General features: G+C 33.4%; 1 protein-coding gene across 1 annotated transcript; it reads left to right on the forward strand.

Annotated features, from left to right (window-relative positions):
* Window positions 1–23,320: 23,320 nt before the first annotated feature.
* LOC139875110 (F-box/FBD/LRR-repeat protein At1g13570-like) lies at window positions 23,321–25,340 on the forward strand. Its single transcript, XM_071862475.1, has 3 exons — window positions 23,321–24,154; window positions 24,771–24,935; window positions 25,047–25,340. The coding sequence occupies exons 1-3, from the start codon at window positions 23,321–23,323 to the stop codon at window positions 25,338–25,340; spliced, it is 1,293 nt and encodes a 430-aa protein (XP_071718576.1).
* The last annotated feature ends 1,642 nt before the right edge of the window (window positions 25,341–26,982 follow it).

The raw sequence follows: 26,982 nt of genomic DNA on the forward strand, positions 1-26,982 counted from the left end.
TAGGCTAGACAAACTGGACAGGCGCAAGAATGTCCTTGCGCCTTGCGTATTGTTTTTTGGCGGCGCAAGTTATTGTTTGCATCCTTGCGTGTTATTTGTGGGCGCAAGTATTATTTTTTTTAGGCGCAAGTTAATGTTTGCGTGCTTGTGTCCGATTTTATTGGCGCAAAGGCCTACTTGCGCCTTTGTGCCTTCCTTTGCCGAGACGCAAGGACTGTTTTGTTTCCATGCGTTTGATGATTTAGAAGGCGCAATATGCTTCTTGCGCCCTTGCGCGACTTCCTTATTATTGGTTTTTGGCAATATAAAATACACATAAAATCATATAAAATACATTAAATACATTAAATAATCCTAAATTACGATTGCAGATAAAATACACATTAAATACATTAAATAACCCTAAATGAGTTTACAAAATCACACATAAAATCATTAATAATCCTAATCGCCCCCTAAATTGCACGTTGAATAAAACTGAGACTGATAAGCTTTACTCTTCGACTTTATCTTTACCCTTCGATTTTGAGGCCGATTGTTTAACTACCCTTTTTGAAGTAGATTCACTTGTTCGGTCAAAAGGTGCGCTGCACGTATTCCTACCATGACCTGGTTCTTTGCAACGAGTATATGTTCTTACTGTTTTGGAAGTTTCTTCACCTTGTGAAGGTTAACGATTTGTACATTTCGGGCGTCTAGGTTTTCTTTTCACTGGATTGAGGGGGTTTACAATTTGTAAAACGTCGGGCCCCGGATCTGACCATTCTGACCAATGGGGTAAAGATAGGATATGTTCCACATACGTATTTATATAAGTTTCGGTCGTTAACCAACGTGATACATAACAAGTAACATCCTCTACTTCGAAGCGTCGTGCTGCTGCAATAACATGTCCGCATGGTATGCCCGATAATTGCCACTGGCCACATGAACACACTCTATCTTCTAGATTAACCATCCTATTTTTTCGTCCATCAAGAACTTCTATTAGATTGTTTGTCGATGGGATTGCTTGAGACCTTCTAGATTTTTTCGTCCTTTTGGCTAGTTACGTTCAGCATATGGAGTAACCATGGAAGTAAGACTAACTGATGTGTTGCGATATTTGAAATACCAATTTTGTACAGAACCACGGAAAAATTCCAATAACATACAAACAGGTAGTTTTCGAGCATGTTTACTTAGTGCGTTGATAGACTCTACACTGTTGCTAGTAAGATATGAAAACCTAACATGTTCAGCTCTATTTCTGCAAAATTTCTGGAAACCAACGTCTTGTAGATATTTGTAAGTCACTTTCAATCTTCTTTGAAATACACTAAGATGATCCTGAAAATCTGACACACGGTAAGCCTTAACCATTTTCCAATAGTGTCATTCAAAATACTTTAATTTGATGGATTTTTCCTTGACGTTCATGAACAAATGACGTGCGCAAAAAGCATGAAACGCTTCAGGAAAGACATTTGAAATACCATGTGCTATTGAAGGGGCACGATCAGATATAAAAGTAAGCTCCGACATACGATCACCCATATCACAAATCATTAAATGATCTCTTAGGTTTCCAAAAAATCATGACCAAACCTCGTTTGTCTCGCCTTCACCAATTCCATATGCCAATGGCAAAATTCTATTATTATCATCCATTGCGACAGTGACTAAATTAGTCCCCAAATACCCTAACTTCAAATGCGCAACATCGACTATGATTATTGGACAACAACATTGAACAAATGATCGAACCTGTATGGTAGATTTACAAAATGAATAAAAAAATGAAAGATGCAAGGACGCAAAGGTGTTCTTGCGTATGGTTGCACACTACACACAAGTTCCCTTACGCCCTTGCGCATGGTTTAGAAGACGCATGGGGTACCTTGCGAATGGTCACAACCTTTACGCAAAGGCGCAAGTGGTACCTTGCGTATGTTTGCAACCTTTATGCTAGGGCACAAGGCAAAACTTGCGTATGGTTGCAACGCATATGCAAGGGCGCAAGTTTTACCATGCGCCTAAACAGAAACACTAATATATGTGTTTTACCTTGCCATCTACAAAATGATAAATAAAAGCAATAATTATTTTAATACTTACAACTATGCCAAGAGAATAGTAACACATCAGAAATTTATTTTCCTTGTTAGCGATCACATTAGTTACGCTTCCCCGATTGTAGATCATGATGTTATATAGGTAAATTGGAAGCATTCGGAACGAGTCATCACTACTGCCACGAAGCATTTGTAATGTATGACATTTGGCCCTCCATGCTTGATTGTAAGATATGCTCACACCAAACCGGTTGCCTATATCGTCGCGTATATCTTTTGGTTTATATTCTCAATTTGTAGATTTGAATGAATCCATAAGAATACCCAACACTTTTTTGCTTGCATGTTTATTGTTTCCCATAATTTGTGTGCGTGAACAAGTGTGTACGTTATGCAATTTTTTAACCATAAAGTTCTCAGTGTGTCTTATTTTGTAAGCACTACATCTCCAATCGCAGTTTGGCAACACACATTTAGCTGTGTATCGAGATTTGTCTGACTTTACCGACTTGATTTGGAAGTTTTCTTCAAGCCATTTTCTAAACAGATTGTTTAAAAAGTCATCCTTATTCAAAAACGTCTGATGAACACTAATTAAATCAGATACCTGATACGTGGTTGGTATTTGTGTGGTAAATTCAGGCTCTTCCTCTTGCTGACTCAAAAGACGTGGCATATTCCAGAATAAATCTTGCTTTTCTTCTTCATCTTCATCTTCATCTTCTCCGTCTTTTGCGTCAGCAGAATCACTAGATGCGACAATAGATTCAAACGGGTGGTCTGTTTTTTTTTAATTTTACATATGTTCTCAACACCATGGTTAAAAAAATCAAACTTTTCTGTGTTTGGAGGTGGTATTTCAGGTAGATCCTCTTCTAAATTGTTATTATAGACGTTTGGAGGTGGTTCTAGAAGGTGTGTTTCTGGGTTTTGTTGGTGATGGTGTGTATCTTGGTTTGGTTGTGGGCAGTGTATTTTTGGGTTTGGTTGTGGGTGGTGTGTTTCTGGGTTTGGTTGTAGCTCGTGTGTTTCTGGGTTTCGTTGAAGCTGGTGCGTTCGTACTCTTTCGGCAATATAAATATCAATAGGGGCGTTTGCGATTGCGTATTGTATAAACTCATGAAAGTCTTCATAATCATCCGTAATATCAAAAACATGATTATCTACCAAATATCTTGATGTGCGCAGAGGTGTATATGAAATAGCTTATATTTTACTAGGAAAAACTATTAAATACGATACAATTTTACACAAGATATTTATTTATTTATAGAATGGATATACTTAAACCTTGCTACAACACTTATAGGCAGTGTACCTAATCGTACAGTAGTGTAGTTTTTAGTAAGTCCGGTTCGTTCCACAGGGAAAATCTTTAAACAAAGCTTAACGCTATATTAGTTTTAATTTATAAAAATACAAATATATAAATAAGTAATATTATTATTATAAAGGGTGTTTTTACCGTTTAATGACTGGTTTGTCGATTTTTAAAACTTTAGTCGCAGTTAAAACCTATTGTAAAATATTAAAAATAAATACAAGACTTAATTTTAAGCGTAAAGTAAATAACGATAATGAAATTGCGATAAATAAAAGTGCGATAAAATAAAATTGCAATAATTAAAAAGTACGATAATTAAAAGTGCAATTAAATAACAATAAATAAAAATGCGATAATTAGAAGTGCAATTAAATATAAAATAAAGGAAATTAAATATGAAATAAAAGAATTATGCTTATTTAAACTTCCGTAATCATGATGTTTGACGTATTGATTTTAGTTTTATGCCCATGGGTTAATTGTCCTTTGTCCTGGATTATTTAATATGTCCGTCTGGTTTTGTCCATAACAGTCCATCAGTCATAAATATAAAGTGCGAGTATCCTCGTCAGATTATCCTTATACCCGAAGTTAAATATTCCAACTAATTGGGGACTTAAACTGTAACAAGGTTTTAATACTTTGTTTAATAATTACACCAGGATATCGACTGAGTGTAACCCAAGGTTTTAATACTTTGTTATCAATTATGCCAAGTGTCCTTATACATAATTTCACCCCTGTTTTAATAATTCTAGTGACTATTAATCCATTCTCGTGTCCGGTTAAATGAACGGTTATTCGTACATATAAATTCCCCGCCCATCGTGTCCGATCGAGTGTATATGGTTATTTATAGGTACGTCCAATTGTAAATCTTTATATTAAAATTAACAAACTATCATTTAGTTAAACAAATATAAAGCCCATTAATAGCCCATAGTCTAATTTCCACAAGTGTCGTTCTTTTGTCCAAACCTCAATTATGGTACAAAGCCCAATTACCCAATTTTAGTAATTAGCCCAACATCATGATTACTTCGGTATTAAATAAGCATAATAATAACTTAGCTATGAGACATTAATGTAAAAAGGTTGAACATAACTTACAATGATTAAAAATAGCGTAGCGTTACACGGACAGAATTTCGAATTACACCCTTACAACATTCGCTAACATACCCTTATTATTAGAAATTAAAATTAAAATTAAAATTAATATATATATATATATATATATATATATATATATATATATATATATATATATATATATATATATATATATATATATATATATACACGTTTAGATAGAGAGATTAAAGGATGGATATATAAAACGTTCAGAATGCGCGAACTTTTATAGGCATTTTTGTCCAGGACATCTTCGCGAGTCGCGGTATTTTTGTACTACAAATTCCGCAAGTCACGGAGTTCGTAAATCCAGCTCACACAAGTTTGGATCCTAGTCTGCCGACGGTTTTATTATATAAATATAATATATATATAATATATATAATTAATTATATATTATATTATATTTATATACATAGTTAACTTGTAATTTTTAGTCCGTTGCGTCGATCATTGAGAGTTGACTCTGGTCCCGGTTCCGAATTTTTGAACGTCCTTGCGTACAATTTAATATCTTGTACTTTGCGTTTTGAATCTTGTACTCTTGTAATTCTGAGACGTTTCTTATCAATAATTGGAACCTCTTTGATTGTATTTTGTACTTTTGAGCTTTTTGGTTGTTTGCGTCTTCAATTCGTCGAATCTGTCTTTTGTCTTCACCTTTTATTATTTAAACGAATATCACTTGTAAATAGAACAATTGCAACTAAAATCTTGTCTTTCTTGAGGAATAATGCTATGAAATATATGTTCGTTTTTAGCATTATCAAATATTCCCACACTTGAGCGTTGCTTGTCCTCAAGCAATATAGTCTTAAAATACTAGAATCACTTCTTTATTCTTCACACTTTGTACATCAGTGATTTCTATACGGCGGTATAAACAATGGTAGTAACGATGTGGTTTACAGTCCCACATGACTATAAAAATTTAGATCCATTAAGGAAATTGGATCTTTATGAAAACATTTGATCTTTTGAAAATTAAATCTAGTTTTTACCCTAGATAAGTTTTCTGGAATAACCCTTCACCGGTGTATGCAAAATGTTTTTGTGGGTTTGGTGGGTTTCAGATTTGAAAATTTTAGCTCAAAACTTATGGTTTTGTGTCACCCACTTGCTAACCTTGTATTAGGAAAGCAACACGTCCAGTATACTTCCTCCGTATATTACCTTTCGATAAACTACCATCCGGTTGTAAAGGAAAGCGTTGAACAAGCAACTGTTAAGGCAATGTCCTGTGACATGCTTTTAATTATGATCTATAATTTATCGGATGCAATTACTATCCTTGGTAGGAGCAATAGTAAAGCTCACCCTTATAATTTGTTGGTCTGGTACAAGGTCCTGTCTTTGACCATGCTATGCAACCACCATTCTTACGGTTGACACCCGATTTGGTTCAGGTGACCTAATGAATTCCAGGTGAATTCCTAGGATTTTACGTTCAATGGTAATGAACGCATTGAAAATAGGTTTTCAGAAAACAAATCGGTTTGTAATTTTGATCAAAATATTTTCTCGTTCAAGCTCGAGTTTAGATATCATCGAATTCCATGAGTTTGTAATTCTCAATCTTTAAGGTCAATCTCTAGGATTGAGTAATATCAGTCTTAAAAGCTAATTTTTGATCTTTAAGGAGATTATCCTTTTTGGGGATCTGATTCATTAGTCTTATCCAGCTAATTTGCACGACGTCCTCCCCATTTTACAAGACAGATCCTCTCATGGTTAGGATAAGTCTGACCACTTGGCGACCCTATTTTATGCTGAGGTCCGTGGATTTCCTGCTAATTTTAGAGATGACTTTTCTAGGTTTTTCGTCAACCTACAGCTGGTCTGGACGACAACTTCATGACCTAAATCAAGAAGCGCGTTTCTCTTTCGGAAGACTTTACTTCCTTTTAATGATGGAATTGATTCATCGTGTAGATCCATCTCTTCTTTTCTTTCATCGGGTAAAACAGTTAATTATCGTCCAAAACAAAAGTATTTTCAATTATTTGTACAAAAATATGTGATATATATTTTGAATAACTTGGTAAATTTTCCCACACTTGACTTTTATTTTCTTTTATTTGCCTTTTTATTGTCCTCTATTTCATTTTAAATGGATTCTAACTTTTTGGTTTGTTTCTCAATTTATGTCCTTTCCGAGGTAACAATAATTTCGGTGTTAACACCTACTTTTATCGTTCATAAATATGTATAAACATGATTTTGAATTCATTTAATTGAAAATTTTAAAAAATTTTACTAGAATTGGGTAGTCAGTATATAAGACTAGGGCTATTCTTTGTTATCAGAGAGCACTAGATTCTAATACAACTACTACGTTACTAGTATTTTTAATGGTAACCAAGTGTATAAAGTAAAAATTTTAAAATCCGAAAGAATTTAACCCATTCCCACACTTAAGATCTTGCAATGCCCTCATTTGCAAGAAATCAGTAACAATTTAAATTATTGAGGGTGATTAGCGTAGAAAAATGATCAAATTTTATCAAAGTTCCCAAACATATTGGCGTTTGTTTGCTGAATGATAAATGGTGCATATCATTTGTTCATTCCGTCTTGTTGTTACATCACATTTATTTTTCATCTTGTCGTCAAAATTAGTTGCTTTTGCTGAACTTAATGCCAGTCTTTGAAAATGCGTTGTTTTACCCTGTTGTGTACATAAGATAAACTGCAAACATATATACATATTTTTGAAGTTTGGTATATTACCCCACATTCAAAAATTATTAAAATCTAATAATAAAAGTTAGAAAATTATAAAAACTATTACAATATCAACATAAGTGTTAAATGTAGTAACATTACAAAAATAAAATAAATAAAACTAAATAAACTAGGGTTGATACTGATACCAGTAGGGGTTCCATGCATAACCGTATGTGTTATAAAATGCTTCAGCTGGGTTATAAGTAGGATACGGTGGTTGGATCTCTATAGACCAGGGAGGAAATACGGGCTTTGGAGTAGGAATATAGTTTCTACCTATATGTTGGCAATGAGCTATGATGTGGTTTTGATGAACTTGCCAATCTTCAAATGCTCGATGTCTGGCATTTTCATACTCTTGTGAAGCTATAAACCTTTGCATTTCTGTCATTTCATTTCCCCCTCCCACATTACCTGGCTATTGATCTCTTTCAACCTGTGGATGTCTTCCATTATATTGTACTCAGCGTTATTTCGCCTCTTCAAAACCTTAGCACCATGATATACATTTAAACCAATTGTATCGTGGGGTTCTGGTTCTTTGATTAATAATCCCCCTGACTTATATCCACATCGAGATACTCAGCAATTAATGAATAAATATACCACCTCCTATTATACTGTGCGGTCTCATCCCCCTAACCATAGCTGATAAATAATATCCCACACAATAAGGTATACTTACAGCGCTTTGTGGGTCTCGAATACACATGTGGTAAAATAAATCTTGCTCATTTACCTTTTCCTTATTTTTACCTCGCTGTGTAATCGAGTTCGCTAGAAACCTGTGAATTACTCTTAACTCAGCTCTATCTATATCCAAATAAGAGTAATTTCCCCCTTTAAATCGGTGATGGCTAGTCATTTGACTCCATACATCATGCGTATCAAAATTTTCATCAATCTTCCTACCATTTAATATCAACCCTCGACAATCGGTAGATGCTAGCTCCTCAGGCGTATATATACGTAAGGCCTGAGCCATGTCTAGTAGAGACATGTGGCGCATCGAACCTCCTAACAAAAATCTAATAAAAGTTCAATCGGTTAAACTAGCTACCCGATCATTTATTTCTATACTACACAATAATTCTTCACACCATACTTTATATACAGGTCTACGCATGTTGAATAATCGTACCCAATCGTTAAAAGTAGAATTACCATACCTCTGTGTAAGTAATTCTCTAATCCGTTCGCCCAATCCTACGGCTTCTAACGGTTCCCATTCTATTACCCTAGGTACTTCAACAGCTTTAGAATGAAGAGTGTGCAAGCTCCTTTGGTATTTTGGATAATCTATCCAACGTCTGTCTAATCTCAAGTTCGGGTGCAAATCTTCCACGTGCATATCTGAAAATGTCATAACTGGATGAGGTATATCTTGTTTGTAATAGTTATCAACATCCTGTTGTTCTGCATTCTCAGGAGGAGCAATGTGAGCTTGGGATGAAGATTCACCCCTTTCAGTCGTTTTCCTTGAGTAATTCCTTGATAGCATCCTTCTCAACATGATTTTGTGAAAGATTTGATGAAAAATGGCCAAAAATTACGAATTTGTGTGTGTTTTCGTGTGTATTTTTCGCAGTATTTGAGTTTGGTTGGGAAGAAACTGGTCTGTTCGATCCCTTTTATTTTTTTCTGGATTTCGCAACCTCCGCGAGTCGCGGTACTTTCCTCTTTCAAACTCCGCGAGTCGCGGCTCTTTTTTTTTTTTAATCATTAACTTATAAAATAAATTTAAAATTTTGTTTTCCTTGGTTTTTAGGACGAGGTCGTTTCGGAACGATGTCCTAGTCCGTCCCTCGACAAAATTTTAAAATTTGTCTATTTAAAGCGCGGTTTTAAAAGCAAAGATTTATGGGTTTTTTAATGTTTTTGGCATACTTTAATTCAATAAGATTAAAAATAATGATAATAAAAGTTCTCGTCCCTCCCTCGGGTAAAGCAATTTCGGTTCAAAGACCTAGTCTTCAACTCACGACGAATTTTAAAAATCATATTTTTAACTTAGCGAAATAAAGTAAATTTTTGTTTTTTAAATTCACACCAAACTTAAATTTAAAATGCATAAAATTAAAAATTCATATTTTAAAAATTCACACCAAACTTAAATTATATTTTTGTTTTTATACATACAAACTTATATTAAAAATATTAATTTTTCAAATATTTACAATTTTAAATATATTAATTTTAAAAATTGCACAATATTAATTTAATATTAATTTTAAAAATATGGTAAAAATAAAATTAAAAATCTTTTTGGCTTTTATCCCACTTTAATCAATCAAATATTATCAAAAATATGCCCCCCTCTTTTCGGTAAAGTAATTTCGGTTCCATGACCTAATTTAACTCATGACGAATTTTTGAAATATTTTGGGTTGATTGATTAAAGATATTTATACCTTAAGAATAAACGTTAAATTTCGCAGTGATGTAATAAATTTTTGTATGATATCAATAATTTCGGTCGCAAGACCTAATTTTATTGAATACCAATTTAATACTTTATAGCGAACAAATTAGCGTTTATTATCAAAAGGTTAAAAATAAAAATAAAAATAAAAACTGTACAAACTTACCTGTGAAATAGATTTCTTAGTGATATGCTCTAGCCCACTCATAAGATAGTCGGACTAATTGATTTTCCATGGCTACATAGGCGTAACCTCGAGCATTTAATGTTTTTCTTCTAAACATATGAACGGTCCATCTCTGCATAAAGTAACAAATTCGGTGTTTGAATAGGTTTGATTATTTGAACATTTACCTTCGTGTGACCATTTTCTTCATTTGTGACATCTTTCAAGGTGTCGTGCTCTTCTTTTCGCTGCGGATTTTTATTTTCCTTTACCAAATTGTAACTTATTATCTTCGCATCTGGATTCTTTTCTTACTCCGTCCAATTTTTCTCTGATTACTGATACCAGTTCACTCGGAAGTGTGTCATTATTACGTTTAGTAATCAAAGCGTGTAGCATTAGACCATGGTTTAGTTCACAGGAAGTCTTCATTTCGTAAAACCTAAAAAAAATAAAAATTCAGAATGGGGGGAGAAGACTAGTTCTTTAGGGTCTGCTAGGGAAAGACCATTCGGGTTCCATTTTCGAGAACTACACGAAAACAGAAAATCTAACTCTAACAGAAATACATATTATCCTTTAAAGACTTGATTCTCCCCACACTTAGTTAGCTGTGGTATCAAAATTGTGATTAACCTCGTTGTCAACTTCCATCGGACTATCTATGTAATGTTTAACTCTGTGACCATTAACCTTAAATTCAATCCCATTTGAATTTATTAACTCTACTGTTCCGTATGGGAAAACTCTTTTGACTATAAATGGTCCAGACCATCTTGATTTCAATTTTCCAGGAAATAGCTTGAATCGTGAATTGAAAAGAAGAACTCTGTCTCCTTCTTTAAATTCTTTTGAACTTCTGATTCTTTTATCATGCCATTTCTTTGTTCTTTCCTTATAGATTAATGAATTTTCGTATGCTTCATGTCTTAATTCTTCTAATTCGTTTAGTTGACTTAACCGTAGACGTCCAGCTTCATGTAAATCAAGATTACATGTCTTCAAAGCCCAAAATGCTTTGTGTTCAATTTCTACTGGAAGATGACATGCTTTTCCGTAAACGAGTTTAAAAGGTGTGGTTCCAATTGGAGTTTTGTAGGCTGTTCTAAAAGCCCAGAGTGCATCCTCCAATTTTATGGACCATTCCTTCGGATTTGATCCTACGGTTTTCTCTAGAATACGTTTTAAATCTCGGTTGGTATTTTCAACTTGTCTACTTGTTTGTGGATGATAAGCGGTGGAGATTTTATGAGTTACTCCATATCTTTTAAGAACTTTCTCAAGTTGATTATTACAAAAATGAGTTTCCCGATCACTTATTAAAGCTTTCGGTGTTCCAAACCTTGCAAAAAGACGTTTTAAAAAGTTGACTACAACTCGTGTATCGTTAGTTGGGAGAGCTTGTGCTTCCGCCCATTTAGATACATAATCAATAGCTACGAGAATGTAGAGATTATTATGAGATTTTGGAAATGGACCCATAAAGTCAATACCCCAAATGTCAAATACTTCACATACTTGAATGACATTTTGTGGCATTTCATCACGTTGACTTATTTTTCCGGCCCTTTGACAAGCATCACAGGATTTGCAAAGAAGGTGTGCGTCTTTGTAAATTGTAGGCCAATAGAATCCAACATCATAAACTTTTCTTGCTGTTAGTTGAGGCCCATAATGCCCTCCTGTTGGTCCTGTGTGACAATGGTTTAAAATTTTACTAGCTTCATCTCCGAATACACATCAGCGTATTATTCCATCGGGACAACTTTTAAACAAATGTGGATCTTCCCAGAAATAGTGTTTTATATCACTAAAGAATTTCTTTCATTTTTGGTACGACAATCCTTTTTCAAGGAATCCACATACTAAGTAGTTTGCATAGTCTGCAAACCATGGTATTTCATTATAATCTATCTTCAATAGATATTCATCAGGAAAGTTGTCTTGTATGGCCGATTCATTTAGAACTTCTAAATCAGGATTTTCAAGACGAGAAAGATGATCAGCGGAGAGATTTTCTGCTCCTCTTTTATCTCGGATTTCAATATCGAATTCTTGTAAGAGTAAGATCCAACGGATTAATCTTGGTTTGGCATCTTGTTTCGAAAATAGGTACCTAAGAGCAGAATGGTCGGTATAGACCACCGTTTTAGCTAGAACGAGATATGAACGAAATTTGTCAAAAGCAAAGACAATAGCAAGGAGTTCTTTTTCAGTATTTGTGTAGTTCGTTTGTGCTCCTTGTAACGTCTTACTAGCATAATATATAGGTTGAAATCATTTTTCAATCCTTTGTCCTAAAACGGCTCCCATTGCAAAATCACTTGCATCGTACATTAGTTCAAACGGTAGATTCCAAGTTGGTGTTATCATGATCGGCGCATTAGTGAGTTTTTCTTTAAGAAAATTAAAAGATTTGATGCATTCATCTGAAAAGATGAATGGAGCATCATTTTCTAGGAGTTTATTCATAGGAGTGGCAATTTTAGAAAAATATTTTATAAAACGTCGGTAAAAACCGGCATGCCCTAGAAAACTCCTAACTCCTCTAACATTGGTGCGATATGGAAGTTTAGCAATTACATCTACTTTAGCTCTATCCACTTCAATTCCTTCCTTTGAAATTTTATGTCCAAGAACGATGCCTTCTTTAACCATGAAATGGCATTTCTCCCAATTAAGTACTAGATTTGATTGTTCGCATCTAATAAGCATTCGTTCCAGATTAACTAAACATGATTCAAATGTATCACCGAAGACTGAAAAGTCATCCATGAAAACTTCCATGCATTCTTCTATCATGTCGTGAAAAATCGCCATCATGCACCTTTGAAAGGTTGCAGGGGCATTGCAAAGTCCAAATGGCATGCGTTTGTAAGCAAAAGTACCATAAGGGCACGTGAACGTGGTTTTCTCTTGATCTTCGGGTGCTATTGGAATTTGAAAATATCCGGAAAACCCATTAAGAAAACAATAGTAACTGTTTCCGGCTAATCTTTCCAACATTTGATCAATAAAAGGTAAGGTAAAGTGATCTTTTCTGGTGGCGTCATTTAATTTTCTATAATCAATACATACACGCCATCCTGTTACTGTCCTAGTAGGAATAAGCTCATTTTTTTCATTTGTAATGACAGTCATGCCACCCTTCTTAGGTACGCATTGAACTGGGCTTACCCATGGACTATCAGAAATTGGATAAATTAAACCTGCATCAAGCAGTTTAATAATTTCTTTCTTAACAACATCTTGCATATTAGGATTTAGTCTTCATTGGCGTTGCACATATGTTTTATGACCTTCTTCCATAAGGATTTTATGTGTGCAATACGAAGGACTTATTCCTTTAATATCATGAATCTTCCATGCAATGGCTAGTTTATGAGCTTTTAACACAGAAATGAGTTGTGATTTCTCATTTTTCATTAAGAGAAGACGATATTATTACAGGTAATTCAGATTCACCATGTAAATAAGCATATTCCAAATGATTTAGAAGTGGCTTTAACTCTAATGTTGGTGGTTTTTCTATCGATGATTTATATCGATATCTGTCTTCTTCTTTTAGCATTTTAATTTCTTCTGTTGTTGGTTCATATCCATTAGCCATTAGTGTAGCTAACATTTCAGTTTCATCAATTGGTTCAGTTCCTTCTCCTAAAGAACATTCTCCTGTTCCTTGTAATTCTGGAAATTCTTCTAATAATTCTGCATGTGAATCTATAGTTTGAATATAATAACATGTATCATCTGCAGATTGCGGTTGTTGCATTGCTTTATCAACTGAAAAGGTAACACTCTCATCCTCTATACTTAGGGTCAGTTTCTTACCAAACACGTCTATCATTGCTTTAGCCGTATTTAAGAATGGTCTTCCTAATATGAGAGGAACTTGAGAATCTTCTTCCATGTCCAGAACAACAAAATCTACTGGAAATACTAAAGTACCAACTTTAACTAGCATGTTCTCCATTATCCCTCTAGGATATTTTATTGATCGATCGGCTAGTTTTATGCTTATTCTTGTTGGTTTCAATTCTCCAAGGTCTAGTTTAGTGTATAGTGAATACGGCATTAAATTTATACTAGCACCTAAATCTGCCAATGCTTCTATTGAACTAAGACTACCCAGAAAACATGGAATTGTGAAACTTCCTGGATCAGATAGTTTTTCTGGTATCTTATTCAACAGCACTGCTGAACAATTAGCATTCATAGTGACGGTCGAGAGTTCTTCGATTTTCTTTCTATTCGATATTAGATCTTTCAGAAATTTAGCATATCTAGGCATTCCTGAAATTACATCAATGAAAGGAAGATTGACATTTATTTGTTTAAACATATCCAAGAATTTGGATTGCTCGGCTTCAAGTCTTTCTTTTCTCAATTTACTTGGGTAAGGAAGTGGTGGTTGGTATGGTTTAACATAATGTTTTGCCTTAACTGTGTTATCTTCATTAACCTTTTCAACTACCGGTTCTTTTTCCTTATCTTGATCAGGTTGTGGTTCTTGTGGAGTAGGAATAGCTTCATCAGAAATTTCAGGTTTTTCAGGTGGTTTAAGTGTTGTACCACTTCTTGTGGTAATAGCTTTAGCTGTTTCATTCCGGGGGTTAGCATTTGTATCACTAGGTAGACTTCCCAGTTTTCTTTCACCTATTAACCTTGGTAGGTTACTTACTTCTTGTTCCAAGTTTTGAATAGAAGCTTGTTGATTTCTAAATGCTTGAGCATTTTGTTCATTAGTTTGTTTTTGAGATGTGAAAAACTGTGTTTGAGTTTCAACTAGCTTCGTCATCATATCTTCTAAATTTGGCTTTTTATCATCGGTTTGTGGTGGTTTGTTTTGAAAATTAGGTCTTTGCTGATTGTAAGTATTATTGGATACTTGTTGATTGCTAGGACCTTGTTGGTTGTTGTATGGAACATTTCGATTATAATTCTGGTTTTGATTGTAAATTGGTCTTGGCGGTTGATAATTATTCTGATAATTATTTCCAGGCCTTTGGTTTATGTATGAAATATTCTCTCTTTGTTCCATTGTTAGTTCAATACTGAGACAATCTTTTGTCAAATGTGGTCCTCCACACTGCTCACAACTAATTCGTATTGAGTGAATATCTTTAGTCATCTTTTCCATTCGTCTCTCGACAGCATCTATCTTTGTGGAAATAGAATCTAAGTCATGGCTAGAATCGGCTCTAGCTGCTTTAGATGATCTAACGATGTCTTTTTCTTGGTGCCACTCATGTGAGTGGGAAGCAGTGTTATCAATAAATTTATAAGCATCAGTTTCTGTTTTCTTCATAATAGAACCACCAGCTGCTATATCGATGTCTTTCCTTGTAGTGATGTCGCATCCTTGGTAGAATATTTGTACTATTTGACAAGTGTCTAACCCATGTTGCGGACACCCTCTTAATAACTTTCCAAATCTTGTCCACGCCTCATATAGAGTTTCATTCGGTTTCTGTGTGAACGTAACAATTTTTCCTTGAAGTCTCACGGCTTTAGATGCCGGAAAGAATTGTTTAAGAAATTTTTCAACTAAAACGTCACATGTATCGATCGCCCCTTCAGGTAACGATTCCAACCAATCTTTGGCTTCTCCCTTTAAAGTCCAGGGAAATAACATGAGATATATCTGTTCATCTTCAACTTCTCTTATTTTAAATAGTGTGCAGATTCTATTAAAGGTACGAAGATGTTCATTTGGATCTTCCTTCCGCGCACCACTAAATTGGCATTGATTAGTTACCATGTGTAGAATTTGTCCGTTGATTTCATAATCTGGCGCATTAATGTCTGGATGAGTAATTGCGTGACCTTGGCCAGTGCGTTTAGCTCGCATTCGGTCTTCCATACTTAGAGGTTCCAGATTTTTCATAATTGAATTTGTTGAATCTGAATCACTAGAGGATTCTGATTTAATGGTTCGTTCGTCAACAATCTCTGTTTGAATGATTGTTGGTTCCGGAGGAAAAATTAATGGTTCAGGATCTATGAATTGTCCCTGAATATTCTCCGGATTCTCAATTGTGAGATCGGGTTCAAAAAATGAATTATCGGAAATTTGAATTGGAGTACTTGGTCGACTGGATGACGATTCTAAAGAAAAATCAACGGCGACAATATTAGCTAGATGTCTTGATCGAGTTACAGGTGGTGAACGTACAAAAGGTGGTGAACGTCTTGCTCGGTGCATTCACTGAATATCCTATTAGTTTTTAAAAAGGAAAGAAAAATTATATAAGTTATCCAATTAATAGACTTTTTTGATTTTGCCCACGTTTCGAATAGCCAAAAGATGCAGCAGAGGGGCAGGATTCGTTTGGTCTCAATATAATTGAGTACTGTTTAGCTTCAATAACCCGGTCCACGTACAAATCCAACTATTACTACGAACCAGAAAATTTTGATGTCTATCAATTTAACCACTTAAAATAAATTTTCGTAATTTTAAGAAATTTAGAGAAGAAGTAGAATAAAAATCTATGTCCTAAAACTAGAATGTCGAGAAATAAGAAAGAAAAAGAGCGCGTCGAAAAAGGTCGAAAAAGAAAAGGGTTGGAAAAAATAAAATAAAATAAAAGGCGTCGAAAAATAAGAAAGAAAAAGAGTGACCTATAAAACTTTAAAACACTCGACTAACCCAACCTTATTACTATCACTAACTTAAAATTAAAATTGAAAATTGAGATTACTAATTGGAGTGATAATTGATACATAGGTAAAAGGCGTCGAAAAATTTTAAAGCACCTAAATCTTAGTCTAAAGAAAAAACACTTAAGGAGTTTTACGGCAAAATCTAAAAATCTAGAAATAAAAATAACTATGTCAAAAACTATATTTAAAACTAAATACGAGCGAAAAATACAAAAAATTACGCTAAAACAATTAAAAAGGGACAAAATATAAAAATATACTAAAAGTTGTAAAAATTACAATTTTTATAAAAATATTATTTTTATATTATTTATTTTATAAAACTATTAATTTTAAAATTTAATTAAACTAAATAAACTAAATATATAAAATAATTAAAACTAAACTAAATTAACTAATTAAAAATTAAAAACCTAATTAGGGTTTTAATTTAATTATAATAAATTATACCCCGTAATTAATGCTGATTAGGGTTGCTAAACACGCGTGTCAGGGTGGCTCCGCGAGTCGCGGTGCCACGTACCAGAAAACTCCGCGAGTCGCGGTGATTGAATTTTCAAATGAGTTGCAGGCCAAAATTGTTCGGTTTTTAATATTTTTTTTTATTTATATTTTTTATTTTTCTGTTTTAATATTTATATAAAATATTTATATTAATTAAATAAAAACTTATGTTTTAAAAACTAAAATAAAAATAGAAATACTTTATAATTTTATAAAAATCTTAAAAATAGATTTATATATATATATTTTTTTCGGTGTTTTTTTTATGTTTTAAATAAAAACAAAATATTTAAATAAAACTTATATTTTTATAAAATAAAAATAAAGAAACTTTATAAAACTTAAATATTTAACAAACTTTTAAAAATATATAAATTTTTTGTTTTTCTTTTTATATTTATGAATTTTTAAAACGTATTTTTACAAAAGCGTATTTTTTTATAAAAGTAAACTAAAAATAATTTTTTTTTTAATATTTAGCGTTGCGCTTCCAGCTTTTAAGCTAGATTTTGTTCCCCGGCAGCGGCGCCAAAAATACTTGATGTGCGCAGAGGTGTATATGAAATAGCTTATATTTTACTAGAAAAAACTATTAAATACGATACAATTTTACACAAGATATTTATTTATTTATAGAATGGATATACTTAAACCTTGCTACAACACTTATAGGCAGTGTACCTAATCGTACAGTAGTGTAGTTTTTAGTAAGTCCGGTTCGTTCCACAGGGAAAATCTTTAAACAAAGCTTAACGCTATATTAGTTTTAATTTATAAAAATACAAATATATAAATAGGTAATATTATTATTATAAAGGGGGTTTTTACCGTTTAATGATCGGTTTGTCGATTTTTAAAACTTTAGTCGCAGTTAAAACCTAATGTAAAATATTAAAAATAAATACAAGACTTAATTTAAAGTGTAAAGTAAATAACGATAATGAAATTGCGATAAATAAAAGTGCGATAAAATAAAATTGCGATAATTAAAAAGTACGATAATTAAAAGTGCAATTAAATAACAATAAATAAAAGTACGATAATTAGAAGTGCAATTAAATATAAAATAAAGGAAATTAAATATGAAATAAAAAAATTATGCTTATTTAAACTTCCGTAATCATGATGTTTGACGTATTGATTTTAGTTTTATGCCCATGGGTTAATTGTCCTTTGTCCTGGATTATTTAATTTGTCCGTCTGGTTTTTGTCCATAACAGTCCATCAGTCATAAATATAAAGTGCGAGTATCCTCGTCAGATTATCCTTATACCCGAAGTTAAATATTCCAACTAATTGGGGACTTAAACTATAATAAGGTTTTAATACTTTGTTTAATAATTACACCAGGATATCGACTGAGTGTAACCCAAGGTTTTAATACTTTGTTATCAATTATGCCAAGTGTCCTTATACATAATTTCACCCCTGTTTTAATAATTCTAGTGACTATTAATCCATTCCCGTGTCCGGTTAAATGAACGATTATTCGTACATATAAATTCCCCGCCCATCGTGTCCGATCGAGTGTATATGGTTATTTATAGGTACGTCCAATTGTAAATCTTTATATTAAAATTAACAAACTATCATTTAGTTAAACAAATATAAAGCCCATTAATAGCCCATAGTCTAATTACCACAAGTGTCGTTCTTTTGTCCAAACCCCAATTATGGTACAAAGCCCAATTACCCAATTTTAGTAATTAGCCCAACATCATGATTACTTCGGTATTAAATAAGCATAATAATAACTTAGCTACGAGACATTAATGTAAAAAGGTTGAACATAACTTACAATGATTAAAAATAGCGTAGCGTTACACGGACAGAATTTCGACTTACACCCTTACAACATTCGCTAACATACCCTTATTATTAGAAATTAGAATTAAAATTAAAATTAAAATATAAATATATATATATATATATATATATATATATATATATATATATATATATATATATATATATATATATATATACGTTTAGATAGAGAGATTAAAGGATGGATATATAAAACGTTGAGAATGCGCGAGCTTTTATAGGCATTTTTGTCCAGGACATCTCCGCGAGTCGCGGTATTTTTGTACTACAAACTCCGCAAGTCGCGAAGTTCGTAAATCCAGCTCACACAAGTTTGGATCCTAGTCTGCCGACGGTTTTATTATATAAATATAATATATATATATAATTTATATAATTAATTATATATTATATTATATTTATATACATAGTTAACTTGTAATTTTTAGTCCGTTGCGTTGAGCGTTGAGAGTTGACTCTGGTCCCGGTTCCGGATTTTTGAACGTCCTTGCGTACAATTTAATATCTTGTACTTTGCGTTTTGAATCTTGTACTCTTGTAATTCTGAGACGTTTCTTATCAATAATTGGAACCTCTTTGATTGTATTTTGTACTTTTGAGCTTTTTGGTCGTTTGCGTCTTCAATTCGTCGAATCTGTCTTTTGTCTTCACCTTTTATTATTTAAACGAATATCACTTGTAAGTAGAACAATTGCAACTAAAATCTTGTCTTTCTTGAGGAATAATGCTATGAAATATATGTTCGTTTTTAGCATTATCATATCTTATTGAAACAGGTGCATTGAGTGGCATATTAAGCTTATTAAGAACATTTTTCAACAATATTCTTCGATTCATGGGTTTTTCGGGTGCAATTGGGAGTTTTAACTGAATTCTAAAACAATCTAGGGGAAAATATATGGGAATGTTGTTAATAAACTGGAAAGAACCCCCACAACATAGATGAACAACAAATTTACCATCATTACAACAATTCATTAACATTAAAATAATTGCAAAAATGCTTAAATGTGTACCTTTTGATGCCAATAATCTCTGAAATGAATTTGAAATAATGGAATATGAGAGTGTGTATGAACTCTTCCACGGCCATTCTTTATTTACTGATATAATCTTATCCGAAAAAATCTAGGAAATCTGACGAAATCTTATCCAGAAAATCCAGTTCTGATCAGATAAGGTCGCAAGGCCGCAAGGTCGCAAACTTGCGCCTTGCGTGGGTCTAGTGGCAAGGTTTCTTGCGACTTGCACGGGCATTCTGGCAAATTTTTTTTTTTTTTTTTTGGGCTCTGAGGAAAAAAGGGTGAAAAAATGGGGGAAAAAGTGATAATCCCACAACAATTTTACGATTGGGTATTGATTTGATTGAATACAATATACCCATTTCCAAATAGTGCTTATACAAAAATTAATTTATCTTTTCATATTTACTGTGAACGAAAAATAACTTTACTACACGCACATATATCAGTTTTAACAAACAAGAACATGTGGCACAGATACATTGTACCATACAGCATGCCAACAGTAGGATCTCAATATTTTCAGTAACCCATTAGGAGAAGTCGATGAAGTCAGCATCATGGATTAATTAATTTTAGGTTCCAACCACACAACAAACAATTAGTACGTATTGTCTTGTTTGTAGTCTTAAAAAACAGGAACACTGAGCGATGTGGTGTTTTGAACCATTGGTAATATCTGCAGTAACAGCATGAGATTCAGGTAAATCTAAACTTACATTCAAATGGTTTTCAGGCACAACAGACCTCTCACAGTCTCGCGTTAATTTTAAAATCTGCAATATGAACAGCTCGAGTTTTGCCAACATTTATACTAGTTACTAGAATTGAGTTACATCGGGTTTAAGAATTCAGTCACATTTTGAGCACGTCGGTATGTAGAAATCTTCTTTTCAGAAATTTTCATGGATTTCAATATCACCATCGGGTCTTTGCTTCATCCCAAAACTCTTATCTGAATTGCTGCTGTCATAACCCAGGCTTTCTATTGCTGCTGCCCACTGCAATCAACGTATATTGTTTGATGTTGGTTCGAGCTCTTTTGCTGCAAATTCCACTTTCGTCAAATCATTAAAAAAAAGAACGGAGAAGAAGATGGAGAAGGAAGTATCTTTGGGTTTACACAATGAAGACAAGAACGAAGAAAAGCCTACCCTGATTTTGATTGGGCGAAGCGGGAGAATATATTGCGACTGTGAGGTGCCCTCGTGTGAATGATTTTATAAATTTTGGCATGTCTTTAATAGGCATTTATCAAAAGTTCAAATTAGTAGCGCTAATTTGAAGACATGAAAGTAGGCGAAAGAGATACATACCTTGCGATCTTTAAAACTCAAGGATTATAACGAAGATTTGGTTTACGGAGAAGCAATCTAAAATTTGTTATGGTTCCTCAAGATTGTAACCAGGTTGGATCGTCGGGTGCGAATTTTATGAACTTCGAATATAGATGCCTTCCAAAACTTGGCTAACTGTGGTTTTTCCCCTCCTTCTTTCGATACTTTGATTGGTGATTGATCTTCTTATGCTCTCTCCTTTAAGATCGAGAACTCTTCCGGAAAATATCGGTCGAGAGATTTTACATGGCAAGTTTAAAAAGGTCGAAGATTCGATGCTTGTTACGTTTTGTCATTTTTCCGTAAGGTCTACTGTTGGATGTTAGTTTGATGTTTTTTTTTATGTTTTTTGTTTCGATTCTCCTTCTGGGGTAGTTTGGTTTGCCTTAATGTAGATGAGACTCGGTATAGATAGTTAGGTTCTATGCTGCTTTTTAGGTACGAGCCTCATCAGGTCATCTTTTGTATATTTGGTTAAAGACGTTTTCTTTTAGAAAACATTTTCGATTTTATAGAAGTTTTCGTTATTTTTGGCAAAAAAAGATCAACTTCCACAAACAAACTACTACTCGATAAAAATTGGTATTGTAATTCCTTATATGGCAACACACATTGTACTACCTTAAAGGCGTCGTCGTTGTTGATGTCAACATCATCGAGATACCAACCACTCACACTTAGTTAGTTTTCATTATGTTGTTTAAATTCTTAGATAGCGCAATGCTAAATGATAGGTTTACATCGGTTTAAGAAGTCTATCACACTTGAGGATCTTGGTACGTGGAAAGATCATCGACTTCAATTGAAAGAAAGACAAATTATTTACTTAATTAAATTATTAATTAATTAATTAAAGTTTAACTAAAGAGTATTGAACTCCGTACTAATTTTAATTGAACAAGGACCTATTCTCCAAATAAAAAGTTTTGGTTAAAATTTGAGGTATGTTTACTTAAGCCACGGTGACCTAAACCCTATAAACCTGAAAGTCTGACAAAACTTAAAACGAGAGAGACTGCAAGTTTCGGCGCTAAACTCTAATCGGTACTCCAATGGATTCATCTTTTATTTTGAATATCGGTAAGTTTATTTCTCCCTCATAATACGATTTAATGATATTCAAATAAATGTACTTATGTGTGAAAAACATGATTCATGTTGTAATTTCTATTCGACTTTTTATTTTCTTCAATTTAATGCTATCACACATTCATTGTTTATTCCAGTTGAATTCGTTCATTCTGGTTTAGCAATTCGAGTTATTTGAGATTGTTATAACCTAGTTAGCGATTTACTCTAAACATATTCAAGAGACCGAATATTAACTTAGATACTTATTAGAATCCCTAAAGAATAAAGCAGCAAGTATGAATAGATTGCTTTAGCTATTCACCTTTTGAACTTTAAGCATTATAAAGACGACTAATCAACAAATAGAAAAATGCATATAGTATCAACTAAGTGTATTCAGATTACCTGATGAGTAATTGGCTTGAAACCAGTACTGTAAGCTCCATATTAAACAGGAAACATTAATGATGTTACTTATTGGGAGATGACATGAAAGTAACATAAGCACAACAGAAAAATATTTGACAACTACTAAAAAAGATAAGTCCCTTTATGAAACCATAGGTGGTAAAATGGGCAGGTTAGTTAATGAATGGTTGTTAACTAGATACATGTGAGGTTGCGTTGACCTGAAACACTTCTCGTCCAAACTTTTATACAAATAACTAGTGTATCAAATATGATTATCAAATACATATATATACTACTTTGATAATAAACTAAAACTTTGATAGAAATGATTTGGGAGGTTTTATGGATCGAAGATACACATTGGGAAACTTTCAGTTCATTAGATCTGTTGTTTATCAAGCAGTTTTTCTATTTTACCTTTTGACCCATTGAGAGATATATCATAGACCAAATCGACCCATTTATAAGAAAATTGATCTAACTTCCATTCATAAGTAAATTGATATAACATCGGCCTAAGAACTACATCACATTTTGCGCATCTTGGTTGTGGAAATCTTTATCGATTTTGATTGAAGGAAAAACAAATTAATAAAAATAAAAATAAAGAGTATCATAGTAATTAAATAAACCAGTCTTTGTTTTCTTGAATGTAATGACAGATAACAATGCTAAGAGGAGGTTTGTAACTTGTACTGAAATGGATAGAATCAGTAATTTGGCAGAGAATTTGATAGACTCGATTTTAGAGAAGCTACCTGTTGTAGATGCTGTGAGGACACATGTCCTGTCAAAAAAATGGAGGTACAGATGGACCTCAATTAGGTCATTGGTTCTTGATAAACATTTCTCAGAAAAGTTTGCAAAAAATGGAAGTTTTGGTCATAATGGATTTATTAGGATCACAAACTATATCTTTAACTATCTCAAGGGTCCTCGCTTAAAGTTACATCTTCACATACCATACATGTTTCTTGATAGTTTCCAAGAAGTCAATCAATGGATTTCATCATTGTCAAGAGATGGTGTTAGAGAACTCATCCTTACAAATTCAAACCAACGTTATCAACTTCCATATTATTTATTTCATTGTCTAGAATTGAGAATCCTAGAACTTGACAACTGTATCATTAAGCCACCACTTGAGTTTCAAGGATTTCTATATCTCGAAAAACTTAGGCTTAGGAATATTGAATTTGGGGCTAACTTACATGGAACTATTATCAACTTACCACAGCTCAAGATGTTGCAATTGTTTAAATGCACCAATGTTTACAATTTCAAGATCAAGTCTACAAAGTTGTTTCAGTTATTGATCAGGAGTTGCCCCGATGCAACTTTGCTCCACTTGTTGCATAGTAAATGTCTTAGTGAGTTTGGTATATTTATCAAAAAACCTATTCAGGGAGTTGAGAGAGTTAATTTGGCAAGCTTGTTAAGTAATATGCCATGTGTTGGGTATTTTGTTATCGACGGGTATTTTCTCCAGGTACGAGTTGAATTTTAAATTCTAGGGTTAAGGCTACTCAAGGGCCATATACTTTTTGTTTTGTCCCGATGTAGTCCATATACCCAAAAAATACTATTATAGGCCATAAACTTTGAAAAAGTGTATCGATGTAAACAAAAGGTAACTTGTTACCGGCTAAACAGGTCACCTTTTGTTTACATCGATACGAAAAATATGTGACCTACATCGATACAGTTTTTGAAAGTATGTGAACTACATTAGTACTTTTTTTTTGTATAAAGCTTACATTGGAACAAAAAAAATTATACTTTTTTGAAAATCAACCTACAAAATCGATCAACCTTATTTATCAGGTCAACGGTTTACATTAACACATTTTTTTAAAGTTTATGGCCTATAATAGTATTTTTTTTGGGTATATGGACTACATCGGGACAAAATAAAAAGTATATGACCCTTGAATAGCCTTAACCCTAAATTCTAATATTTATATTTTGCTCTTCATCATTTTGCGTTTGAGCAAGTGAACTTTACCATTCAACTCTTGTGTATAGTTAGTTCTCATATATTATTTCGTATCATCTTCCAACCATATCTTCTTTGTTAACTTATAATCTTACTTTCACTCTCATAGTTTTCCATTGCGGAAAATATTCCCAAGTGGCTTCCACACCCAACTAATAGTTTAAAGCTTCTCTACTTACGAGACTTCAAATTTGGTGATTTGTACCAACTTCAAGGTGTTTTATGTATCCTTCGGAACTCACCTAACTTGAGACGACTTGATGTGTACAATCAGGTAAAGAGTGCTAAACGTTTCTCTTGTGTTTTTGTGTTGTGTGTGCATATATAGTAATTTAATGTGGGTTCCTTTTATACACAGTCAGTCTCACTTTTAATGTGTTTCCAGGATCTTCCAAACGTGTATTTGGATGTGAAACCAACAATAGCTTATTTGGAAGCTTCTGAATGTTTGGACCAGACATTGAACTGCTTGAAAATTATAAATATAATGGATGTAGAAAGATCAAGATCCTTGTTGCTATTTATAAAGCTTTTACTTGAACATTCTCCCACTCTTGAAAAAATATCAATCCGACCACGTGCAACTGTTGATGTTCAGGAAAGGTACAACTTCTCTAAGGATGTTATGCGGTTCCCACGAGCTTCCTCGAAAGCAGAGCTTCACTACTTGGATTCGTAACTAAAATCCACTAATAACTTTAAGTTACTTTATAATTTAGTTGTATTCTGATTGTATGCATCATATATGTTATGGGTTTTCATTAACTCGCAGAGTGGTACTATAAAACCGGTAACCCTCCTGGTATTTATTTATACTTTGCGAGCAGCTAGAATAAAAACTAGATCAAGTGTTCCTTACACAATAGTTGTGTAACAAGCATCTTTGGAAAAAGAAAATTCACAGATTGATTTGTCTGGTTAAAATATACATATCACATCTATAGTGTAATGTTTGGATATTCTTGTTATTGTAACTATAGTGTTATAAGACCTTTACCAACCCTCCGTTAGTTTCCCCCTCGTCAGATGATGTGTTAAAAATTGATGAAAACTGACGGCCCCTAATGGAGCGTCAGTTAGTTTTGTATCCATCCGTCACCAAGTGGCACAAATGTGAAGGTGCGTTTGTTTTCTCCCAACCAATCAAAAATTTTCATTAATTATATTTTTATTATTAATTAATTTTTTCCCACCCATTTTCAATCTGATTTTACCACATCACTATATCCAATATTTGAAAAAAAAAACTGACATATGGGGTTAAAAAATGTCAGAAATTGACATTGCCAAATCAGATTGCACTTTTTGGCTTAAAAGTGAACAACTGACCATGATATCACTACCAAGGGTTAGAAATGGTCCAAAAACAATTTTACGGTTGGGTATTGATTGATTGAATACAATATACCCATTTACAAATAGTGCTTATACAAACATTAATTTATCTTTGCATATTTATTGTCAATGGAAAATAACTTTACTACACGCACATATATCAGTTTTAACAAACAAGAACATGTGGCACAGATACCTTGTCCCATAACAGCATGCCAACAGTAGGATCTCAATATTTGCACTAACCCATTAGGAGAAGTCGATGAAGTCAGCATCACGGATTAATTAATTTTAGGTTCCAACCACACAACAAACAATTAGTACGTATTGTCTTGCGTATAGTCTTAAAAAACAGGAACACTGAACGATGTGGTGTTTAGAACCCGTGGTAATATCTGCAGTAACACCCAACTGGAATCATGATTCAGGTAAATCTAAACTTACATTCAAATGGTTTTCAGGCACAACGGATCTCTCCCAGTCTCGCGTTAGTTTTAAAATCTTCAATATCATCAGCTCGAGTTTTGCCAATATTTATAATTGTTGTAACAGCACCAGCATCATGAGCAGCTCTGTATAATTTCTCCAACCACATTTGTACCCGACAAGTCGGAAAGCGGACATTGTCATAACGGATGAACCAAGAACGAGGAAAGCATCACACCCTGCAGCAGCTTCCATAGCTACAATCGCTCTATCTTTTGGTACGTACATTATCACCAAAAAACACAACCTTCAAAAAAGACACCTTAAGCCAATTAGTCAATTAGTGGTAGTAAAAACGGATTCCATGTATTAATACTAGTTACTAGAATTGAGTTACATCGGGTTCAAGAATTCAGTCACATTTTGAGCATGTCGGTATGTGGAAATCTCCTTCCCATAATATTTCATGGATTTCAATATCACCATCGGGTCTTTGCTTCATCCCAAAACTCTTATCTAAATTGCTGCTGTCATAACCCAGACTTTCTATTGCTGCTGCC

This window comes from Rutidosis leptorrhynchoides, chromosome 11 (genome assembly GCF_046630445.1).
Source record: "Rutidosis leptorrhynchoides isolate AG116_Rl617_1_P2 chromosome 11, CSIRO_AGI_Rlap_v1, whole genome shotgun sequence".
Lineage (NCBI taxonomy): Eukaryota > Viridiplantae > Streptophyta > Magnoliopsida > Asterales > Asteraceae > Rutidosis > Rutidosis leptorrhynchoides.